Source organism: Callospermophilus lateralis, chromosome 2 (genome assembly GCF_048772815.1).
Source record: "Callospermophilus lateralis isolate mCalLat2 chromosome 2, mCalLat2.hap1, whole genome shotgun sequence".
Taxonomy (NCBI): Eukaryota; Metazoa; Chordata; class Mammalia; order Rodentia; family Sciuridae; genus Callospermophilus; species Callospermophilus lateralis.
Window position 1 is genome coordinate 3,723,707 of NC_135306.1, and position 21,947 is coordinate 3,745,653.

A 21,947-nucleotide genomic window follows, 5' to 3' on the forward strand; every position below is an offset into this window, starting at 1 on the left:
GTCCTTCTCCTTAGGGCTGCGCCCTCCCCGCCCCGGGCTAGGCCCCTCTTCCTGCGCTCCCCTAACTGCCTCCGCCCAGTCCCTCTTCCTCCTGCCTTCACCCCACGCATCCTCTGGCTGCCCTGGAAGCTCAGCCTGATTCACTTGGTCACCCAATGGGGAGGAAGCCAGGGACAGAGGCGACACTGCGACGCGTATGGCAGATGTAGTAGAGAGCAGTCAGAGCGAGACGAGCGTTCGCTGTGTGACCTTGGCGAGCGGCTACGCCTCTCTGTGTTTCCGTCTCTTCTGCAGAACTCCATGCCCCGCTGGGTTGGGCCCGGGACGGCTCCGCCAGGGCACCCCCACCACTCCACCCTCGCCTGCTCGGGCGCGGCTTTCCGCTGCAGAGCGGCGACCTAGGGGCGCGGGCGGCGGCCGCGCCCGGCCGGATCGGCATCCCACCATCCGCGGGCGTGCGACTGCCCCATTGGCCGGCGCGGCTCTGCAGGGCCGCCCCGTAGCCAATCGCAGCTGAGGGGCGGGGCCTGGGCGCGCCGGCCGCGATTTGCGGCCCCAGCGGATGCTCCAGCGCTGGCCTGGCCGCGTCCCGCTGGCTGGAGCGTGCTCGCGCGGGCCATGCAGGAGCCCCTGCTGGGAGCTGAGGGCCTGGACTATGACACCTTCCCCGAGAAGCCGCCCCCGTCGCCCGGAGAGAGGGCGCGGGTCGGGTGAGAGTCGCTGGGCGTGGGGGACGGGCGGGGACTGGGCGAGGTGGCTCTGGTCGCTCCAGCGGGCGCTGGCTTCACCCTGGGTCCCCACCTTTGGTGAGTTGCCACCTGGACCGTTTGGCTCCTTTCTGCCCTCATGTACCTAACCTTGCTTAAGAAGCTGGTTCTCCTTTGGGAAGGGACCATCCCAAAGAGTGACAGCCCAGCTGTCATAGACAGGGAGAGGGTGAGGGACTTGCCTAAGGCCACACAGAAAGCTTTCAGAAGCAGAGCTGGGGGCAAAACCCAAGCTTCCTCTCCTGGAAAAAAGCACCACAGCCACCGGCTGACGCCCTGGGAATTTCCAGGTGGCAGCACTCAGGCCCTGGGGAGGTGTCAATCTGACCAGTCTGGCAGCCGCTGGGCTCAGGAGAGTCAGCAGCTCAGGGAAAAGAGACTCAGACCCTGATTCTTTTGTCCCACCCCCACCATCAGGGCCCTGCAGAACAAAAGGGTGTTCTTGGCCACCTTTGCTGCGGTGCTGGGCAATTTCAGTTTTGGGTATGCCCTGGTCTACACGTCCCCTGTCATCCCAGCCCTTGAGCACTCCTCAGACCCAGATCTGCATCTGACCAAAACTCAGGCATCCTGGTTTGGGGTAAGGATCATGCTTGAAGCTGGAAGGAGTGGGGTAGGGGAGCATGAACCCTCTGAGCTTTGCCCACTGCTAGGGATTCCCCAAGAGCCCTCCCTCACACAATCCTGGCTGCTGGTTGGTGGTGGGAGGCCAGATCATAGCAAAGAACCAGGAAGTGAAAGCCAGTGGAGAAAACCTGGGACAGAACAGGTATGGTGCCCCCAAGGTCTCCCAGAGGGTGAGGGTTCCCCAGGCCCACAGTCAGGCTGCCACAGCAGACACCCCTCTGGATGAATGGAGGGGACAGGGGTATCAGGTGCCAGTGGGACGAGGCACCTGCTGGGAAAGATCAAGATCTCCAACAGCAGCATCCAGGCCATGGGCGGAGAGGAGAGGAGGACACCCTGGATTCTAGAATTAAAATCTAAATAGCCTCAGATTCCAATCACAGCTTGGTGGCTAAGAGGAAAAGACCCAGTGTTTACTGAGCACTTTGTGCCAGGTCTGTGTGGACACTTGGCCGACCTGTGAGGTGGGTTCTGTTGTTCTCCCATAATACAGCTGGAGGGGCTGGGGATAGAGCTCAGTTGGTAGAGTGCTTGCCTCACATGCACAAGGCCCTGGGTTCAATCCCCAGCACCACAAAAACAAAACAAAACAAACAAACAAAAAAACAAAACATAATACATCTGGAGAAACAGGCTGGCACAAGCTAAACCTTGTGCCCACGCCCCACTGCTGATGAGTAGTGGTGTTGAGGCTGGTTCAAGTCACTGTCCCCTATGTTAAAATATTAGAGAACCACTGTAGATATGTGGCCCCACCTCCTCCCTAGGGCAAGACCCCTAAAATTTAAATGGTTGTGCGCATGCTGCCTGCACACTTCCGGAGACTGGAGGCTTACCGTCATAGTGGGCCTGGGTCTGGGGCTCGCTCCTGGGGTTGGCTGGGGAAGAAGCTGCCCCTGGCTCTGATGGGGTGGGGGTGCTCCCGGCCCCACACACATGCCTGCGCCCCTCCTCTGCAGTCTGTGTTCACCCTGGGAGCTGCTGCTGGGGGCCTCAGTGCCATGGTCCTCAATGACCTCCTGGGCCGGAAGCTCAGCATCATGTTCTCTGCGATCCCCTCTGCGGCGGGGTACGCACTCATGGCAGGCGCCCATGGCCTCTGGATGCTGCTGTTGGGGAGGACGCTCACTGGCTTTGCTGGGGGACTCACGGCGGCCTGCATCCCGGTAAGGCCAGGACCTGTCCCGCTGCCTTGGCATGGCCACTACTTGCTTAGGTCTTCTGGCCTCGGGCCTATGGTCAGTGAGAATGTGCTTGCTGTCCCCTCTGGCTGCCCAGGGAGCCTCTGCTCACCACCCCCACCAAGGTCCCTGATTTCAGGAAACTGTCCCCATCCTGGACTCCCCCTACTTCCTACCCTGTTTCTTGACCGCAGTCAGATGCATGTCTCAACTGGAGAAGACCCACATTGAGCAATGGGGAAGTCCCTGCCCCATACCTGCCCTGGCGTCTTGTCATCTCATCTACCCATACCCAGTCAGCACCCTGATGAGGTCAGGGTGGGGACAAAGGTCACTGAGGAAGACACACCTGCTCAGCCCCTAGGTCTGGGTGCCCCCCCCAGACCCATGACTGCCCAGCCTCCATCCCCACTCAGAGCTGAGTCATCCCACTGCCTTGCAGTCAGGAAGCTGAGGCTTGAGAGTATGCAGCTGGTCACCATCCAGAGCGGGTCACCCCAGCAACCTCACCTCCCAAGGCTCACAGGGGCACTTGCCCTGTGAGCGTGCTCTCCAGAGCCTGGCCAGATGGGTGTCTTGCAGGTGTACGTATCTGAGATCGCCCCTGCTGGTGTCCGTGGGGCCCTGGGGGCCACGCCACAGCTCATGGCAGTGTTCGGATCGCTGTCTCTCTACACCCTTGGCAAGTATCCTGCACCTTGCAGGCTCAGGGGAGCACTGCAGACTTTGGAAAGGGAAAGGACATGTCCAGAAGGAACCCAGGGCTTAGAGGAAAGAGACCTGGTCCCCTGCGCCAGTGGGCCACCACCCCACCCTGTCCCCATATTCATGAGGCCCAGTTTCTGGCTGGGCAGTGAGGGCACCTGGACCAGCAGTCTGGGTCACCTTCGAGCAGCAGGAGGCCTCAGTCATGATCAGCTAAGGTGGACCAGTGTAGGGGAGAGCCTTGTGCAGCAGCCTGGGCAGGTGGCGTGGAGGCCTGGGCCTGGCCTGCCCACCCTGTCCCTCCCCTCCTCTGGCCCTTCAGACCCTCCCAGGACCTCCTGCTACATGCCAGGGGCCAGGCACTCCCCACAGCTCCTCCCTGCCTCCATCACAGACCAGGGCATTCAGGGAAGGACTTGGCTCACAGGGCAGATGAGGCTGTCCAGAGGCTGCAGTGCAGGGGCTGTGTGTGTCTGCCACGCTCCCCTCCTCCAGGCCTCCTGCTGCCCTGGCGTTGGCTGGCCGTGGCCGGGGAGGGGCCTGTGCTCGTCATGGTCCTACTGCTCAGCTTCATGCCCAACTCGCCGCGGTTCCTGCTCTCCCGCGGCAGGGACGAGGAGGCCCTGCAGGCACTGACCTGGCTGCGCCCAGCAGATGCAGACGTCCACTGGGAGTTCGAGCAGATCCAGGACAATGTCCGGAGACAGGTGTGTTTGGGGCTGGGTCTGGTGGACCCACCCCAGGCACCTGTGGTTCCTTGTGGCCTGAACTAGTTACTAGGCCTCTCCCAGGTTGCTTTTCTTGGAATAAGGTGGTTACAGCTGACCCAGAGCTGGGGCTGTCTCCATCAGTGGGGTCTCCCCAGCCCCAAGAGTGGCCAGTGCAGCTCCCTCAGCAGCGGCCTTGTGTTCCAGAGCAGCCGAGTGTCGTGGGCGGAGGCCCGGGACCCCCACATGTACCGGCCGGTGCTCATTGCCCTACTCATGCGTTTCCTGCAGCAGCTGACAGGCATCACGCCCATACTGGTCTACCTGCAGCCCATCTTCGACAGCACGGCTGTGCTGCTGGTGAGCGCCTGCCTGAGTCCAGGTGGGCTGGCGGACCCTCTCAGCCCCCAGCCCCAGGCCCTGCTGTGCCAGAGTTCAGGCATGCACACCCTCATGTGTGGAGGCCAAAGGGTTTTTCCTGTCTCTGGGCCCCACACCTGCTCTCAGAATTTGTTTTTAAGTAAAGTTTAAATGGTTTTAAATAAATTATGCAAGATGATGGAGGAAACTGATTTAATAGAAACGCAGCACCACCACCCCCATACCAGGATTCTGCTCAGAGCCCTGCTGGCTCCTCAGGGAGGCTGCCACTTTCCTGGGACGCCAGCTGCCCCTGTGGGAGGGAGACAGCAGCAAGGCTGCCAAGACCCCTGTCCAGACGCAGTGGAGAGGATTTGAGAACAGCAGGTTTCCTGGGGCAGTGGGCTCAGTGGTGAGCATGGCAGATGTGCCCTGCTGGGAACCCCAGGGTGGTGTGCAGAGGAAGCGCCTGGCACACAGCAGGCACTCGGCACTCCAGGGTAGCTGTGACTGGGCCTTGGGTCTGAGCACCCTGCAGGGCCTTAGGCAACCAGGTGGGGTGAGAAGCAGGGACAGGAGCAGCAGGCCAGTTCTCTCAGCCTCAGGGGTCTCCTCCCCACAGCCCCCCAAGGATGATGCAGCCATTGTGGGAGCCGTGAGGCTTCTGTCCGTGCTGATCGCGGCCTTCACCATGGACCTGGCTGGCCGCAAGGTCCTGCTCTTCGTGTCAGGTGAGGCTCTCTGCCCCACTCCTCCCCTCCCACCCACAGCGTCTCTACCCAGAGCTAGGGCACAGCCACCTGGGGCCTCCCCAGCACCTGGCACCAGCCAGCTGCTCCGGAAAGCCTGCTGGAGCTCAGGTGAGCAACGCACCGGGGATGAGGGGAGCCCAGACCAGGGCTGGCAGTGTGTGTGCTACCCTGTGGGAGGCCTGTCCCAAGCCAGCCATGCTGCCCGGCTCAGGGTGCCACAGAGCATGACAGCTCCCCCAGGAGAGCCATGGCTCAGAGGATCCTGGCCCCTGAGGGCCACCTGTGTCCACAGCAACCATCATGTTTGCTGCCAACCTGACGCTGGGGCTGTATGTCCAATTTGGTCCAAGGCCTCTGACCCCCAACAGCACTGTGAGTCTTGAGACCCTGTCCTTGGCAGGCACAGAGCAGCCCCCGGCCACACCCACCAGCTACCTCACTCTGGTGCCCCTCCTGGCCACCATGTTCTTCATCATGGGTAGGACTGGGGTTCCTGGGGGTGGGGTGATGGCCTGGGTAAGGGGCTGTCTCACGGGTGAGGCAGGGGCCATACTGCTGTCCTGTTTGTCTGCTGAGGGGGGAGGCTGGAGAGGTGGGGACAGACCCGGTGTGCCCCCCGCCACTCTCCCCTCTCCTGGCAGGCTATGCCATGGGCTGGGGGCCCATCACCTGGCTGCTCATGTCAGAGATCCTGCCCTTGCGTGCCCGTGGTATAGCCTCAGGGCTGTGTGTGCTGGTCAGCTGGCTCACCGCCTTCGTCCTCACCAAGTCCTTCCTGCTGGTGGTGGTAAGTGTTTGCCATGGGCCCCTGTGTGGTGCCAGGCCTTCTGAGAAGTGACCCAACCCTACAGTGTTCCTGGGAGAAGAGCACGTGCCCCTTACTAGAAGGCTGAGGATGGTCAGGGCGCAGCACACCAAGGCCCCTGCGTTTTAGGATATGAGAATGAGTTGGGGAACTGTTTTGAGAAGTCAGGTCCCCTCCAGGCCAGGACACAGCCTGGAGCTCTGCCAGCAGCTGAGAGCACAACATCCACACTCAGGCTTGCCATCCCAGGCGCTGCCCACTCACCAGCCCACCTCCTGCTGCAGCCAGCAGGCCCTGGTGGCACCAGAACCAGCCCTGCTCCAAAATCCCACGAGCAGCTGACTGGAGCGGCCTGGGCCAGGGCGGAGCACAGAGCTGGGCGCACACTGCTGCTAGAGGGTGCAGAGCGGAGCCTCCAGGAACACCTAGACCAGCCCCAAGGGAACCCCCCAGGGAGGCAGGTCCTGGAAGAGGCCCCACAGGCCTCCTGTGTGACCCGCCTTCTGCTCCCCCCCTCAGAAAGCCTTCAGCCTCCAGGTGCCCTTCTTCTTCTTCGCGGCCATCTGCCTGGTGAGCCTAGTGTTCACGGGCTGCTGTGTGCCTGAGACCAAGGGCCGCTCCCTGGAGCAGATCGAGTCCTTCTTCAGCAGCAGGAGGAGGTCCTTCCTGCACTAGGCCAGGGATCTACCTGCCAGGTGGCCAGGCCTCCATGGTGGCCACAAACCCATGCCCTGCAGCCGGGACGCGGTGCAGCCGTCACGCCTATGAGCCGCAGCACAGGGCCAACCAGGACCTGCTTCTGACTGGACAGGCAGCACGCTCCGGCTCAGGCGGCCTGCAGGAGGTGGCACAGACCTGCTGGCTCTCAGGCTGGCCCTTGGCGTGTGCCAGGCCGTGTGGAGGACAGAGCAGCACTGGAGGTGGCATTGGCTCAGCACAGGAACATCGTCACTTGGCCTCCTCCAGGCGTCTTGGTGTGGACAGGAGGTTCTGTGGACATCATGCAGCAACACATGCCCTACTTCCAGAGGTCAGGGCACAGGACAGCCACTTCCCCCACATCAGCCCCACCTCAGGGATAGGGGCAACCATCTGCAAACTGTGTTCACCCTATTTACAAAAATAAATAAGTTGGGCCTGCAGCCCTATGGAGGAAGGAGTGGGGTCTTTAGCTGGAGGAGGCTCCCCACCCCTGCAGGCAGGCCAGACCAGACACCGGCCACGGCTTCAGAGCCTGCTGCCCCACTAGGGCCCTAAATTCATGGTCACTCTGGACTTGAGCTCAGTGCAGCAGAGAGGCAGGAGGGGCTGTGTGGTAGGTCCACCTTGGGGCCTGGCTCTTCCTGGTGTGTCACCTTGGAGCCCCTTCCCCATCTAAGCAGGCTGACAGGGCCTTCAGTTACTCCTGGGCCAGCAGCTCCTGCTCCACCGTCATGGACACGGGTATCCCTACACTGACAGGCGCCAGAGACAGAAGGTAACAGCAGAGAGCAAGCAGAGGAACTGCAGCCCTGCTTTACTGCTCAAAATGCAGCTGCATGGAGCAGCATACCAGGAACGGGCACAGAGGAGGTGTGGGGCTGGAGTCCCAGTGATGTCCCCTGCCCCCGATGCAGGCCTCCAGAGCTGACTGCAGGCCACCTGGGAATCTCCTGGCAAGCAACACCCCACTCTGGACTGTGACCAAGGCCCTCCTGCCTCCTACCCACCCTGTGGCCTGTGCAGCCCAGCAATGGGTTTCCCCTCAAGGTGGATGCAGCAAGGCCCCTCTGAAAGGGTTGGGGCCTGGCAGGAGTGACTCAAGCCCCACACCCAGACAAGTGAGCAGGGGGGCAGGTAGGACTGCTTCTTCCGGGAGGTAGATGGGTCTTACCACTGCACACACACACATAGCCCTTTGAGCCCAGCATGGGCCTGAGGATGGTAGCCCTTAAGGAACCCTGAAGGCATGTGTCCCACCAACCTAGGACTGAGCCTGGTCAGGATCCTGGAGGGCCAAGGCCCACTCCAGACCCCACTGACGTGTCCTGGGGCAGTGCTGGGCAGAGGCCCTGCTCCCAGCCCCAAACTCTGCAGGCCTGCGTGTTCCCCCTGGGAAACAGACCTGGGGCTGCTTTCCTGGGAGCAAGAGCCAGTCCCTGAGTTCTGGGGGCCCACTGCAGGCCCACCTGGGGGTTTGGGAGGGAGGGAGACAGGGAGCTGGGCCCAGAAGCAGCGTTTTCCACAGCAGCCTATTCTGCCCAGGCCCGTCGAGGCGTGGCCAGACCTTGTCAGACATATGCTTAGTGGCCAAGAGCCAATCTGCTAATCAAACCAGGGTCAAGGCCACAGGGCAGGAGGAAGAGTCAGCAGTGTGGGAGGAGGATAGGGGGCCATGAACGGATACATCCAGGAGGGGTCCCCACTTCCCCATGCGCCTGCATAGGGGCTTGTGCCTGGTGGCCTGGCACTTGGACAGGGGATACAGCTCTGTGGGGGAGATGGGCTCTGGCTTCTGCCCAGCTCTGCAAAGGCAGGAAGCTCCCCAGGGGCAGGCTGGCAAGCATACCTGAGGTGGACCCAGCTCAGTCCCTACTACAGGCTGCTGCAGCTGCTACCACCAACAGGACCACAGCAGAGGAGTGGGTGGGACCCTATGAACACCCCTCCCCACCCCCTTAGCACCAGGGCCTGAGGTGGAGTGAGAGGCAGAAGCCAGCAGCCTGGGTCAGCTGAGAAGGCAGAGCAGCTAGGGTGCCTGGAGGAGCCTGTCCAACATGCCAGGGACTGGGAGTGGGTCCACCTGACCAGCCAGCCACTGCCAGGCCTGCTGTGGGGGCAGGGGTACATCTTGGGAGCACTATGGACTCCCTCCCAGAGGACTGGCCATGTCCCTGGGCAGCAGCAGTCAGCTTGGAGACGTTGTTCTCCCCAACCTCTGCCCTGAGGACAGGGAAATTGGGCAGGATTGGAACTCCACCTGCCAGGAGAGCTGGGAGACTTTCCCTATGCTTCAGTGCTCGGGCCTCAGGGACCTGGTTGGGGAGTCCAGAGCCCAGGTGACATGCCCCTCAACTCCCAGCCAGGGCCAGTGTGTCTGGGGGAAGCTGCTCCTAGGCCTGGGGTGGACCCCTATCATGTGGGGCCTGCAGACCCACCAGAAGCCCAGTCCACTAAGCCAGGCTGGCAGGATCAGGCCAGGTGGCCACCCCCACTGCAGTGAGATGGGCCATACAGCCCAGGCCCTGAGCACCAGCCAAGTCAGGGCTCCAGGCTTGGAGAACAGGCTGGCAGAAGAGGGTCAGGCAGTAGGGGGTCCTCTCCCAGGCTGTCCCATAGGGCTGGTGCTCTGCCTCCTCCAGAGAAGCTCATGGACCCCACTGTGGACTTGTCACAGCTCCCCCTCCAGGGTCTCTGCCAGCTTCTCTTCGTCTGCCTGCTGCCTCTGCTGCTGGATCCGGGCATAGGAGATGGCATCACCCCTGGGGAGAGAGGGGGTGTCCTGCAGGGCCCAGCCTCAGGCCCAACCCTCCTGGCTACCACCCAATCCAGGCATGACTGCAGGCAGAGCCTCCCGGGCCTCTGGTTCCCCAGACAGAGGCTACTGCTAGGGGACAAAGGGCTGGTCACTTCTGAAACTGGCACAGGCTGTCCGGATGTTGAGTCGAGAAAATCTATTCAGTCTGGGCTCTGCAGGGGGAGGGTGGCAATGGGCTATGAGGGGTCTACACACTCTGGATGGACAGAGGCCAAGCAGAGTGACACGGGCCACCCAAAGGCCACCCAGTGGTCTCGCCTGCATTCCCTAGAGAACTGATGAGCCACTGGCAACCCCTGTGCCTCAACTCCCACAGCTGAACAACAGAGTCCACCCTCAGCCCTCCCCTCTGGACAGCAGGAGGCAGGAGGCCCACCCAGACGCACTTTTTGCCCAAGGCAGAGAGTCCATACAGCACCCCTGTGGCAAAGGCGATGGCATTGCCCAGCAGTGTGGTCAGGCTCAGGCTCATGATGATGGGGACGACGGCCATCCTAGGGGAGAGACAGAGGTCAAGGGGCACTGCCACTCTGTGCCACCACCATCCCTCCAGACTTCTGGTGGGGGGATGGGGAGAAGGATCCTCAGAACCCAACAGGGACACACGTTCAGGTGGGGCTTCTGAAGCCATGGGGTAGCCCCAACAGGCTGCCAACACCTGTGCCTTACTGGGGTGAGGAGCCAAAGCTCTCATCAGATTCTCAGCAAGGTCTGTGACCTACAAAGAGTCCAAAGCCCTCCCTGTTCATAGAGAGAGGCTGTGCCCAGAGAATCTGTTCATAAAAATCCCTGTGACCAAGTTGCTTAGCTCTAAGGCTCAGTCCTTTGCTGTGACATAAGGTCAGGCCTCAGCTGACCTGGGGCCTGGAAACCATAGGCACTGAGCAAGTGCTGTTGTTAGGACAGTAAAACCAGCCGAAGCTTGACAGGTAGAGTCCCCACCTCAGACCCCTGGCCTCAGGCTCCTCAGTGCAGACCTGTGCAAGGCACCCAGGCCAGTTCCCACCCAGCTGGGTGCCACCTGGCCTGTGGTCTGCTCTGGCTTTAAAATCCCAGCAGCTGATTCTTGATCCTGGCCACCAGAGCAGCAGTGACTCCTGGGTCAGCCAGGAAAATGGCTGTCCCACCTTCCTGAGAGGAGGTCAGACTCCACCAGCTGCATGCCACCTGAGTTTCCATTCTAGATGTTACTGCAGCTGCACATTTCAAGTTACAGACTGTCTGACCTTGGCTTACGATGGTTCAACTTAGGGTGTTTGTTTGTTTGTTTTTAATTTTACGATGGTGCAAAAGGGTTGCGGCTCAGTGGAAACTGTGCTTAGAATCTGGGTTTTGATCCTTCCTAGGCTCTGGACACATGTCAGGGCATCATCTCATAATGTTCACATGGATGGCCACAAGGCTCTGCACACACATGACGTCACTGAGCTGAGTGGTGGCACCTGGGTGCAGAATAGTGCATGCACACCTGACGTGCAGTGGATGTGTGGGCCAAGACCCCATCATAAGTCCAGGCACCTCTGCAATAAAGTAGCAATGGAAACCACAGGAAGGGACAGCCCAGGGGAGACCTTCAAAATAAAACTCAAGGCAAGCAACAGGCCAGAAAATATGTGCAGGAAATGTTAGGAGGTATGGGATCTTTAATAAAGAAACACACATAACCTGCTAAGTGATTCACTAACAGGCTGTGAAGTAACCAAAAAGTCCTCAAATAAGAAAATGCAGCTGGGCACAGTGGTGCACGCATGTAACCCCAATGGCTCAGGAGGCTAAGCAGGAGGATTGCAGGTTCGAGGCCAGCCTCAGCAACCTAGCAAAGCTGTTAACAACCTAGTGAGACCCTGTCTCAAAAAAAAAAAAAAAAAGGCCAGGGACATGGCTCAGTGGTTAACCGCCTCTGGGTTCAATCCCTAATACCAAAAAAAGAAAGAAAAAAAAAAGGGGGTGGCGTCTCTGATCCTGTCATCCTTCACCATTCAGACACAGAAGGGCCTGCAGAAACCAGCGTTTGTGCTCTCAGGTGGCAGGCTGCCAGGCAGCACTAGTCTGCACTTATCTTAAAGATAATCAGGAACAATAACCAGCCTCCCATGCAAAGGGCCTGCTCTCAGAGCTCCCGCCTAATGAGTTACTTGCAGGCAGTTCTGTCTGGTGACTCTGATGTGAAGAGCCACATACTGAACTTGTGGGAAACAGGAAAGTAGAAGCAAAGCACATTTAGAGGCCATGATGATTTCTAAGCCCCATCCTGCGTTTCCAGTTCTCATTAGGACACCTAGGCCAACCAAGCTGCTGTGAAAGGCCACACAGCAAGGCCCCTTCAGATCCACATCTGCTAACTCCCCACCAAGGGACCGAACCCCCAGAACCTGCCACTGTCTCACTGCACACAAAGCTGCAGGCACTTCAATCCCATCCATCTTTGACCCTCACAGACTGGATGCCCAGATGTGGGACCGCTAGGCCACGCTCTTCAGCAGCCATCATGTAGTCATTCCACCCAAGGCCACCAAGTCCCACTCCAGAGAGGAAGCCCATGCACCAGCACCTGCCCCATCCACCCTCACCAGCGGCCCTTCTAGTCCTGTTGCCAGCAGGGTTTTGGGGAGCCGTGTCAGGGGCTCTGCCCAGCAGTCCCTCACCCACAGTAGAAGACAGCCTTCTGCCAGGAGCGCAGCCGGTCCACCCTCTCAGCCACTGTGTTTGCAAACTCCACGAACTGGCAGCAGAAGGGCGCCTCACACAGCAACAGCACGAAGGCGGTCATGCTAGGGCAAGGGCGGGAGAGAGGGACAGCTGGGTGACAACCCGCAGCCAGGGGCAAACCAGCACCATGAGGAAGACCACCCTTCCCACCCAACCCAGGAAGTGCCCAGCTACTCCAGGGCAGGGAGCAGCTATCCCCAGGGAGCCTCTTCCAAGCACTTCACCCCCAGCTGTGCCCGCACACCCAGGCATCTGCCTGAACTGAGCACTCATGACGGAAGAGGCTGGCCGTCTGGCTCCGTCGTCCTTCTTGGCTGTGACAGAGGAACAAGACCCTCTCAAGTGGCACTGAGCCCACAGCAAGCTCAGCCATGCAGAGCACCCACAGCTCCACCAGCTGGCAGCACTATCGCCACCATCACCTACATTACCACCCCAGGGAGGACAGACAGCAGAGTCACCAGGCCACCCACAGTCAGGCAGGCGTGATGATGGGTGCCCGACCCCATGGAGTCCTGAGCCCAGGGACAGGTAGGCTAGGCAGACGCAGGGCCATGGGAGCCCACACTGGGAGGAAGGTGCTCAAAGGCCTTCTACCCCAGCACGCTCACTGGGAGCAGCTGACCCCCGGGGCTTCTGCCCTATCCCGTGGGTAATGGCTGGCTACCAGGCACTGAGCCCTGTGTGCAAGGCTGTCTGCCCAAGCCTGAAAGGAAAGTGCCATCAATACCTCTTTTACAGAGATGCAGCCTCAGGACCAGAGCCCCGGGCAGGAATTTTCTTTTAACTCTTAGTCACTGCCCTGGCCTCCAAGACAGCCCCGCATCCGCCCAGGCCTCTGTGCCCAGTGGACCCTCCCATGCCCCACTCACCAGCCTCCACCCCTGCTGCTTCAGGCTAGCACAGGCCTCTGTCCCCCAGCCACCTGTCTGAGTCTCCCCCAGGCCTGAGGTCTGAGGGCAGGGCCTGCCTCTCGTCCCGAGTGCCCCTTGCAGCCCCTCGTGGATACCAGCAAGTACACAGCACAGTGCCACACCATGTGCCAGAGCTGCACTGCACCAGTCCCCGCCCTGCCTGTGCCTGTCTGTGGGCAGGGGCTCGCCCGTGGCGTGGCAGCCAGCTCCTGCACAGCACAGGGCTGCTTCTCCCGCCGGGTCACCTCTGGCACTGCTCACCACCTCCCAGCAGCACCACCCTCTCCCAGCTCAGGCCAGCTCCCTCCTGGCCACCCTGACCACAGCCCTTCCATACTATAGCCCAGGAGCTCCCAGGGGGCAGGAATATCACGCTGGAAGAGGGTTTGAAGAGCCTGACTCAACAGACGCTCAAGGACTGTTTACCATCTCAATTCTGCACCCAGGAAAGGCACAGGCAGGCATCCCCCGACTCCTCATTAAGAAACCTGAACGAGGGTGAGTGGGAAGGAGGACAAGGCCTGCGTAGTACCTGAAGTCCGCAGGCCCCAATCCCCGCCAGGCAGGACAGCCACGTGCTACTCACATCATCCACACGCCAGCGGCAATTTTCAGAGGGTAGATAGTGATACAGCTGAAGAGTCCGGAGATGGCACAAGCTTGAAAGAAGCAGCACAGCAGGAGTCAGCAGGGAGGTGGCAGAGCTGATGGAAGGGCTGCCTGGGAGGCGCGGGTGGCCCTGAGAACTCGGCTAGACCTCAGCCCGCCACTCAGCTCGAGGCTCCCTCTAAGCCAGGAGGCTGGAGACGTGAAGCAGCTCATCCAGGACCTCGGAGCTGACCTCGGGAGGACGTCCCCCACCTTCATTCTGAGGCCAGGAGGGACCTGTCCTCTGAATCCAGCCACCTCACGGGTGGTTAGGATTAAAGAATAAAGTCACTCAAAGGCTCAGGACAGAGCCTGAGTGAGGGCCACTTGTCTCACTCATGGGCTGGCCATATAAGGAGTCCTCAGACTTGGAGTCCTTGGCTGGGACTTTGGGACAAGGGGCTCCTTCTCCTGTGTAACAGCCATTAGGACCAGAGAGACAGAAGTTGGCTCAACTCTCTCTAGCAGCTGAGTGGCCTTCCCTGTATGTAGCCGACCTACCCGATGTGAGACCACGGAGCCAGAGGGGATGGCGTGTCCTCCCCTGCCCCGAATGTGGATCCCTGATGCCCCTCTCTTCCCATCTGCACCTCAGAGTAGGGGCTATTGCACCCACTCACTCCTCTACCATGGCCCAGCTGCAGCAGGAGCTTCAGGAGCTGCCAGGCCATTCCAGGGAGCTGGGAGCTGGGCGGGAAGCAAGCCCAAGTGGTGGCCAGGAAAGGGCAGGAAGGGACACTAGCCCTCTGACACAGCAATCAGCAACCAGCTCATTAAACTTGCAGCAGCTCCTCTGCACCTGATCCCTCCACCTGGCCCTGGAATTCTGCCGTTTTCCATTTTCCCGTGTAACCCTATGCAGACGGTAGGCGATGCAGGAAGAAACCGGATAAGTGACCGGAACTGAGTGGGACTGCCTTCTGTGCCACGCACTCAAGAGTGGCCCTTGGCATTCTTATCAACGTGCCTCAAGCAGCAAGGTTCCCCTAGGTCACAGATGCAGGGGACTGACTGCCCCTTCAGAGAGCCAAAGGATGGCATGGCTTCTGCCCAGGAGTAGCTGGGCTTGGTCTCACCTGAGCAGCCTGTGCTGCCTGCTGCAGTCGGCATCCCCGCCTGCAGCCCTGATGCTGCCCCCACTGCCCTTACAACACAGGCTTTGGGGAGGACCAGGTCCAAGACAGACAGACGGCTCCAGTCCTTGACAATGTGCAGTTAATGGGTGTCCATCCAGGATTGCCAATGCCCGCGTCTTCCGTGTTAAGGGGATGTGGCCACGCAACCCTCTCTCCTCCTGGCTAATCCCTCCAGATGGCCTTAGGACCGGGGTTAAGGCCCCTCCAACTCCCCAAGGCCTCTCAACTCAGGGAGGGCAACCCTACCCCAAAGCCAGGTACACAGCCCTTGTAGAAACCTGTTACATCTCTAAAACAATCCCTGTTGTATCTCTCCTTCCCCACTCCCTCTCCCTCTCCCTCTCGGGTGTGTGTGTGAGATGGGGGTAACTGGGGGATTGAACCCAGGAGTGCTCTACCACTAAGCCACATCCCCATTCCTTTCTTAATTCTAAGACAGGGTCTCCAACGTTGCAGAGGTTGGTCCCAAACTTGTGATCCTCCTGCCTCAGTGCACTGAGTAGCTGGGAGCACAGGTGTGCAACACTGCCCCTCTAGAACACCTACATGTGTGTGTTCTGCCCTGTGGTATACTATTTGGTACTCATAAGACAATGTCCCCCCTCAAAATGCACAGGTGCAGCAGACCCTTCAGGGTGTGCCAAGGTCTCCTGAAGTTTACTTGTGGCCCCAATACAGCACCAGTACTCTTGGGGCAACCCCACTTTGAGAAGAACAGGATTGGATGGGACTCCAGGGTCAACCTGGGAGTCAGGTAGGCCATGCTGACCAAGATGGAGGGAGGATGGCAACCTGCAAGCCATGATCAGGACCTTTCCTTTCTCCACTACTGACCACTGCCACCCTCAGTAACGCCCACCTGATCTGCCAGGAAACAGCTAACTATCCTTGAGAGAATCTGACCTCCACCCCACCAACCTCTCCCAAATGGACAGGAGCTATGCCTTTGGATAGGAACTACTTTGCCTGCAGCAGGCTCCTAACCCTGCCTCATCCTGCCAGAACTTCCACCTCGCTCACCACAAGGCTGGGGCTTGCAGATGCCCAGGTTCTCCTTCTGGAAGGAGAGCAAAAGAGTTTGCCCCTGTAAGCCTCCAGCCCCCTGTGCCAAGCAGACACTGGAATCCCGGCAACTCCGAAGACCAGCCCAGCCCTGAAGCTCCAGGAAGTGACAGTGTTGATAGCAGACATGCCAATGGACTCCTATTTGCTTTGGAAGGCTGGCAACATGATCTTCACCTGTGTGGCGGATCTTCGCTCCTTTTGTCTTCTCTGAGCCTGTGCTAAGACAGCCCATTCTCCTGGTAACCTGAGGTTGAGGTGTGTGCCTGGCAGGTCTGGAGGGTAGAAGGAGGGCCACTGAGAGGCAGGGAGGACAGCACGAACAGAGTGGACCGCAGAGAGAATGGAGAGTGAGGATCCAAAGGAGAGGTTGCCTCCTTTTGCCCACTGTCCAGCCGCCCTCAGGGAACACCTGTCCCCTGCACAACCTGACCCTCAGCAAACTTCCCAGTCAGTGCCTTCCTGCCACAGTCTGACCAGATCTGCACCCGCCCCACTTAGGAACAAGCTTTCCTCAAAGGTTGGGAACAGCTGTCCCACCTCGCCCAGGTGAGAAAGGGCAGGGCGACCTCAGGGAGACTCTGCTCCCCTTTTGGTGGCCCCAGAACCGCCAACTCAGTCTCGGGGCCAAGCCCAGGCCCGAGGCCGGGAACCACCGCAACCCCGAGGGCGCCGGCTCCCAGCGGCTTCGCCACGTCTGGCGAAAACCTGACCCGCGCGGGTTCCTCCCCCGGCCGGGTACTCACAGATGGCCCCCAGCACGCCTGACAGGCGACACAGCCAACGGTACCACCACGTCATGCCCTCCTCCTGCGCGGGCGGCGCGGGGCTGGCCGACGCCCCCGCAGCGCCTGAGCCGCTCATGCTGCCGCGGCGCCTCGGTGGAGCCCCGGACCGGCACAAAGACCGTGTCCGCCCGCGCGCTGCCTTGTGGGAGAGGGTTCATTAGCATAGGAGGCGGGCCCGCCGGCGAGGTAGAGGGTTGGTGGATATTAGCATAGGGGCGGAGCCTGCCAGACAGGTGAACACTGGCATAGAGGGCGGGGAGAGGGATGGTTGCTCTTTACAAGGTGGGCGGGGCCTTCCAGCAATACAGGGTAGTAGAGATTGATGGATATTAGCATAAGGGGCGGTCCGCAGAAGAGGTTGGCAGTTGACGGACATTAGCATAGAGGGCGGGGCTCGCAGGTACGCACGAAGAGCTGGGTATTCATTACGTGGGGGCGAGCCTGGCGGCAGCTGCACCTATACATACCAAATCCTCCCACCTGGACTGACCTAGGAGGGAGGAGTGGGTCTTTGCGGAGAGTAGGGAGTGCGCCAGCCTCAGGACCCAGTCCAGACTCCACTCTCCCTGGCTTTTCCTGTTCCCTGAGTAGGAGGAAGACAACTGAAGGTGGCGAATGAATCCCCACCTTAGGGATTTTCAAACCAGGTTTAGACAGATTACATGAAGAAAACGTCAGGTCAGGCCTCCCATTTCCTTTATTCACATCTGAAGGACTGGGGACTGTTTTCCCAAAGAGTCTCCACCTCCTACACCTAAGGCCAAGACCCCAAAGGAGAATCCCTAAGATTGATGGAAGTCCTAGTTGGAAGGCACTCTGAGACCAGAGTTAAACCCTACAGGTTGCCCAGACATCTACTAGTGTTCAGTAGGTGTTGGGTTCCTTCTCTTTCCTTCCAAAGCTTGGAGAGAAATCTAGGGCAGGGCCTGGCTGTGCTCCAGGCTCTTCTGGCATTCTGGGATTGAGGGTCCAGTACTGACCCTGCAGGCTGGCATGTGCCTCCAGGAAGCCCTGGCTAAACTCCACCTCAGCCTCACTGCCTTCTGACTCCCAGTAGAGCGCCTGCTGCCCATGGAATGTTGTGGTCCTCAGGCTGTGGGCATCCCGGATCTGCAGGAAAGGGGACAAGCAAAAGGAACAGCCCTGAGGGATGACTAGCCAGTGTTTCTACAGGCCTGTCTATGCAAATTACCACACATATAGGATCACATCTAATCCTCACAAGAGCCCTGTCAGGTGGCCACTCCTGTTCTACTCAAGAGAATGAGACTCAGGGATGTTACACCATTCCCCAGAACACACAGCCAGAGTGCCAGAGCTGGGATGGGACCAGGCCTGATTCAGAAGCCAGCCTGCCTCCTCTGTGGGAGCTGAGGCCTTGCACAGCACTGTTCTCCCAAAGACAAAAAGCCTCCACCCCACCTGTGCTCTTCTGGCAAATTACATCAGGCTGGGAAACGGGAAACCATGCTTCCACCCCAGGTTAACTGGCTGTCTACACAGAAGGGATCCTTCCTACTTCCCTCTTGCAGGTAGTGCAATAAACACTTCTTGGTGAATAAATGGAAGAAATTCCTCCCATTCTTTCACTAATGATTCTGAGGTTTTGATCTGAAGTAAATGAAAGGGATCCCCTAAGCTCAGCAACCCCATCCTCAACCCAAAGGACAGCTGTCCAGAATCAGCAAATTCCCACATGGACTCACTGAGACATAGCTGGCGTTGGTTCCCTTAGTTCTAGGGCCCATGTGGGTGACCAGAGCATGGATGGCAATCCGGGCCTGTGGAGCCACACTGATGAAGACCCGGCAGCCCCCTACACCCATCATCTCTGAACTCAGAAGGGGGCTCACGATTTCACCCTGGGGTCCAAAGAGCTGTATGTCACATTCTGCAGGGGAGAGCAGGTGGGTAGACCAAGTGTGGGTCTCAGGGACTCAGGAGCCAGACAGGCTGCTGATGTCGGGCAGGTCACAGTTGGGAGCAGTGAAGGGATCTGCAGCACTGGCTTAAGGTCAGGCTCCCAGGAAAAGCCCCCATGGAACCCCCCTCCACCAATCCTAGCTGAGCAACTTTAGCAAATGCTTTCAATGCTCCCAGCTTCCATCCCTCCTTTACAGTGGAGGGCATTTGTCAGGAGGGCTTGATGCACTTATGCTACACAAGTACTCACCAGTGAAACTGGCACAAAAGAGGGCCCAATATGGCAGCCACTTGTGCCCCAACTGCTGCCCCTCTGGAGCCTCCCTAAGGCTCAGATGCTTACGTAGGGGGGAGGGCAGGAAGTGAGCAGTGAGACCTTGACCCAAGCAAGTTCACTGCTGAGGGGCAGGGAGGGACTTGAACTCCCCACAACACTTTCACATTCGATGGGGGGACCAGCAATCTCTGGAGCCACCTTGGGCTGCTGGAAGACAGCAAGTCCTTGAGGCAACCAAGGTCATTAGCAGACCATTGCAGTAGGACCACGGGCAAGGCAGGAGTCCCTGCGATGCCATCCTCTGTCTGAGAGGTGTGTGGTAGCGTGCATTTTTGCACAAGCAGGTGCATGAGAAGAGGACTGAGGGAAAGCAGCTCACAAAAGGACCTTGAAGAAGCTGAATGTCCAGTGAAAGGCAAGGGCAACAGCCTGAGGAACTGGGCAAGGATGTGGACCAAGTCCCATGTCTCCCCGCCCAGCTGCATGGCCCAGAGAAAAAGGGCTGCAGCCCCATCCGGAACCCACACTGTGCACATGCAGAGCGACACTAAATACCCGGGTTCCTTCGTGGCTGGCTCCCCATCTTGCTCACTGCCCCACTGGAACTAGCCCCATTCCTGGCCAGCAGCACAGGCCCAGTTGCCCTCTGAGGAGGTAGCACCTTGCTATACCTCTGTAGAAAGTTCCAGAGGCAGGCTGGCTCCTGTACCCCAGCAGCACTCCACTTCCGGGCCACACAAGGTGCAGCTTAGCCACCAGAATGTTGGTCCTGGAGCTGAAAGTCAGGCCAGACAGCTTCCCACACAACTTCTTCCACATGAACCGGCCCCAAAGCAGCAACTTCTCTCCTGGAAAGTAGCAGGCAGTGAGGGCCCAGCACCCCTACTCCAGGTCGGCCGCTGTGCTCCTGGTGGGCTGAGTTGAGTTCAAGCCACCACTTTCTTACTGACTGTGTGACAAGTGGGGCATGTTACTCAATCTCTCCTAGCCTCGGGCTCCTCTTCTGCAAAATGAGTACTCACTCCGTGGTCATTAGATGACCCCGAGCATGAAAAGCAGGCATGCAGGTGGAGCACCCCACCAACAGCAAGAGCGCTAGAGTCATGCCGGCCCCTGGCAGACCTGTAACTGACAGCAATTGCCCACACAACCCAGATGTACCTGCACTGCAGTTGAGGGTGCTCTCAAGGACTTGGAGTATTACCACCTCACCCAGGGGCCGCCCGATGGCCACCACACAGTCCGCCTGCCCTGGGCTTCGCATGTCAATGGTTCCTGTGGGCTCCAGGTGCTGCCTGCCACAGGCACCTACAGAGGGAGCAGGAGCATGGTGAGCATAGCCACTGGGGGTCCCAGCAGCACAGGGCCCAGCTCTCCCTGCTGTGCAAGGAGCCAGGACGGTGGCCCAGCAAGAAGTCACCTCAAGTCAGGAATGGGACTGCATGGATCAGAGTATTGTGATCTAAGGCAGAGCCGCTTCCAGCTGCTCCAGGGAGAAGGAGGCAGTGCAGGGCACTGGCGTTGTATCACAGGGACCTGGGCTCTAGGCTGCACCCAGCAAGTCACTAGATGGTGACAGTTATGAATAAAAGTGTGGTTTCCCTTGGCCAAGCAGGAAGGGAGTCTACCCTGAGCCCAGTAGCATGTGGTCCAGAAGACAGAGGGCTTGTCTTGGCTTTCCCAGGTAGGGGTGGCTTTGCCCACCCTGCAGTCAGCCTCCCACAGAGAAAGGAGGAAGGAACCTAACTGGACTCCACCAGGCTTTCCTGGGGCCACTCCAGAGAAGCACCAGCAACAGCAGCTGTGGTCTGGCTGGGGTCAGTGGCTTCTTTGTGGGGCACTGAGCGGAGGGTCCCCCGCCCCTCACAGGGCCCAGCTTGGCAGCTGCGCACTGTTGCTGGCTTGGGCGAGTGCTGGCAGAAGCTGGCTGGCACAGGTGCCTGGGCTCCATGGCAGGTGGCATGCCGGCGCTGGATGCCATCCCCACAGGAGACAGAGCACTGCAAAGAGGAGGCAGGAGTCACACTGGCCATGAAGACAGCAGTGCCACAGCCAGATGTATCTGATATTGTCCTCGCACAACCTGGGAGTGACAAGTATCTCCATGCTATGTGTTGGGAGACTGAGATCCAGTGAGGGCCCTGGAGTGAGTCATGTATGTAGCAAGAATTAGGATTCAAACCCATCTCACCCCATCACCCTCACAGCCTTTACCCCCCAAAGTCTACAGCAGGAACCAGGCACCCCTTGGGGTGTCCTCCTCCACATTCCATCAGACCCTGCCCAACTCTGGCCCTCACCTCTGCCCATCCCAGATGCCCAGGATCCTGCTGACCAAGGTGGGAAGTGGCCCTGGAGGAGGCCTCTGGGGCTGCGGATCGTCTCATCTGTTCTACCCCTGTACCCCACTGAACCAGGCCCTCCTGGGCATTCTGAGTCCTCTTTGCCTTTGTCTTTCTGGTGCTTGGCACAGGGTGGCCATGGCTCTCCGTAGGACTGAACTGTCTGCCCTTTGCTCCAGTGTCTCCACTCTTGGCCTCCAAAGGCCCAGCTGCCTCACAATTGGGCCTGTGGTGCCTTCTGTCTCTAGAAGCCCCTTCCCCAGGAGATCCCCCTCCTCCTTTAGGAGGCCACAGTGAATCAGTGCCTGCAGGGCTCCTTGAGTGTGAGAACTCACAGCTGATGCCACCCCAGTCCCACTGGGAAGTCTGACGGGCTGCAGCCCTGACCTCTGTCCAGGTGCCAACGTGCCACAGGTAGGTACAGTCAGTGAGGAGGCAGGGGACACTGGCTTGTGGCCGCACCAGAGCTGCACAGGACACCTCATCCACCTCAGTGTCCTGGCCTCCTTCAAGTTGCATGCAGGCCACTGTGCGGACAGCAGTGCCAAGGCCACAACTGGCTGAGCATGGACCAAGGGATGTGACCTTCCACCTACAGGAAGAGAAAACCCAGAGAGAGCTGGCTCCTGAAAAGATGGCACTGCCCACAGGGGCTCTACTCCACCTCTGTGTCCTAGGACATTCTCCTGCACAGATTCCAGGGCCAAGTGAGGGCAGTGCAGTCTTC

The 21,947-nt window shown here is 59.3% G+C and overlaps 3 protein-coding genes across 25 annotated transcripts in view; 1 reads left to right on the top strand and 2 right to left on the bottom strand.

The window, feature by feature from the left end:
* The first annotated feature begins 562 nt into the window (after positions 1–562).
* On the top strand, positions 563–7,056 carry Slc2a6 (solute carrier family 2 member 6). Of its 5 annotated transcripts, none has more exons than XM_076845158.2 (10): positions 563–710; positions 1,185–1,347; positions 2,354–2,560; positions 3,158–3,257; positions 3,776–3,987; positions 4,195–4,347; positions 4,970–5,078; positions 5,392–5,577; positions 5,741–5,886; positions 6,424–7,056. In XM_076845158.2, exons 1-10 carry the CDS (start codon positions 619–621, stop codon positions 6,577–6,579), a joined length of 1,524 nt encoding a protein of 507 aa, XP_076701273.2. In that variant the 5' UTR covers positions 563–618; the 3' UTR covers positions 6,580–7,056. The 5 variants fall into 5 exon arrangements, 4 of the variants coding, with proteins under 4 accessions (XP_076701273.2, XP_076701274.2, XP_076701270.2 ...); XM_076845159.2 differs by having other exon boundaries at positions 4,279–4,347; XM_076845155.2 differs by having other exon boundaries at positions 5,392–5,886.
* A 2,118-nt stretch (positions 7,057–9,174) lies between these two features.
* On the bottom strand, positions 9,175–17,243 carry Cacfd1 (calcium channel flower domain containing 1). Of its 2 annotated transcripts, XM_076845166.2 has the most exons (7): positions 17,169–17,243; positions 16,637–16,813; positions 16,068–16,187; positions 13,631–13,703; positions 12,067–12,192; positions 9,808–9,915; positions 9,175–9,365 (listed from the first exon to the last, which is right to left on the bottom strand). In XM_076845166.2, the coding sequence occupies exons 2-7, from the start codon at positions 16,752–16,754 to the stop codon at positions 9,275–9,277; spliced, it is 636 nt and encodes a 211-aa protein (XP_076701281.1). In that variant the 5' UTR covers positions 16,755–16,813; positions 17,169–17,243; the 3' UTR covers positions 9,175–9,274. The 2 variants fall into 2 exon arrangements, with proteins under 2 accessions (XP_076701281.1, XP_076701280.1); XM_076845165.2 differs by lacking the exon at positions 17,169–17,243 and having other exon boundaries at positions 16,068–16,165; positions 16,637–16,842.
* The window catches only part of Adamts13 (ADAM metallopeptidase with thrombospondin type 1 motif 13), a 33,018-nt gene continuing 28,147 nt past the window's right edge, over positions 17,077–21,947 (bottom strand). For 13 of the 18 annotated variants that reach the window (XM_076845142.2, XM_076845140.2, XM_076845139.2 and 10 more), the window contains 7 exons: positions 21,608–21,812; positions 20,626–20,878; positions 20,040–20,186; positions 19,550–19,726; positions 18,385–18,569; positions 17,659–17,788; positions 17,077–17,261 (listed from right to left, as the gene is read on the bottom strand). In XM_076845142.2, coding sequence (XP_076701257.2) covers positions 17,104–17,261; positions 17,659–17,788; positions 18,385–18,569; positions 19,550–19,726; positions 20,040–20,186; positions 20,626–20,878; positions 21,608–21,812 — 1,255 coding nt within the window. In that variant the 3' untranslated portion in view covers positions 17,077–17,103. Of the gene's footprint in view, positions 17,262–17,357; positions 17,789–18,384; positions 18,570–19,549; positions 19,727–20,039; positions 20,187–20,625; positions 20,879–21,607; positions 21,813–21,947 lie in introns of those variants that run through there. The other 5 variants (XM_076845148.2, XM_076845143.2, XM_076845152.2 and 2 more) reach the window with 4 other exon arrangements.

Excerpts from the sequence above, each read along its gene's own strand:
- Slc2a6 (XM_076845155.2), top strand. The coding sequence starts at position 619 with ATGCAGGAGCCCCTGCTGGGAGCTGAGGGCCTGGACTATGACACCTTC. Across the intron at positions 3,258-3,775 it reads GCTGTCTCTCTACACCCTTG|GCCTCCTGCTGCCCTGGCGT; the intron begins GCAAGTATCCTG and ends CCCCTCCTCCAG. Across the intron at positions 5,079-5,391 it reads GGTCCTGCTCTTCGTGTCAG|CAACCATCATGTTTGCTGCC; the intron begins GTGAGGCTCTCT and ends CTGTGTCCACAG.
- Cacfd1 (XM_076845165.2), bottom strand. The coding sequence starts at position 16,842 with ATGCTAATGAACCCTCTCCCACAAGGCAGCGCGCGGGCGGACACGGTC. Across the intron at positions 16,166-16,636 it reads AGGCGTGCTGGGGGCCATCT|ACCTGCCAGGCACACACCTC; the intron begins GTGAGTACCCGG and ends TCTACCCTCCAG. Across the intron at positions 12,193-13,630 it reads GCCGCTGGCGTGTGGATGAT|CATGACCGCCTTCGTGCTGT; the intron begins GTGAGTAGCACG and ends CCCTTGCCCTAG.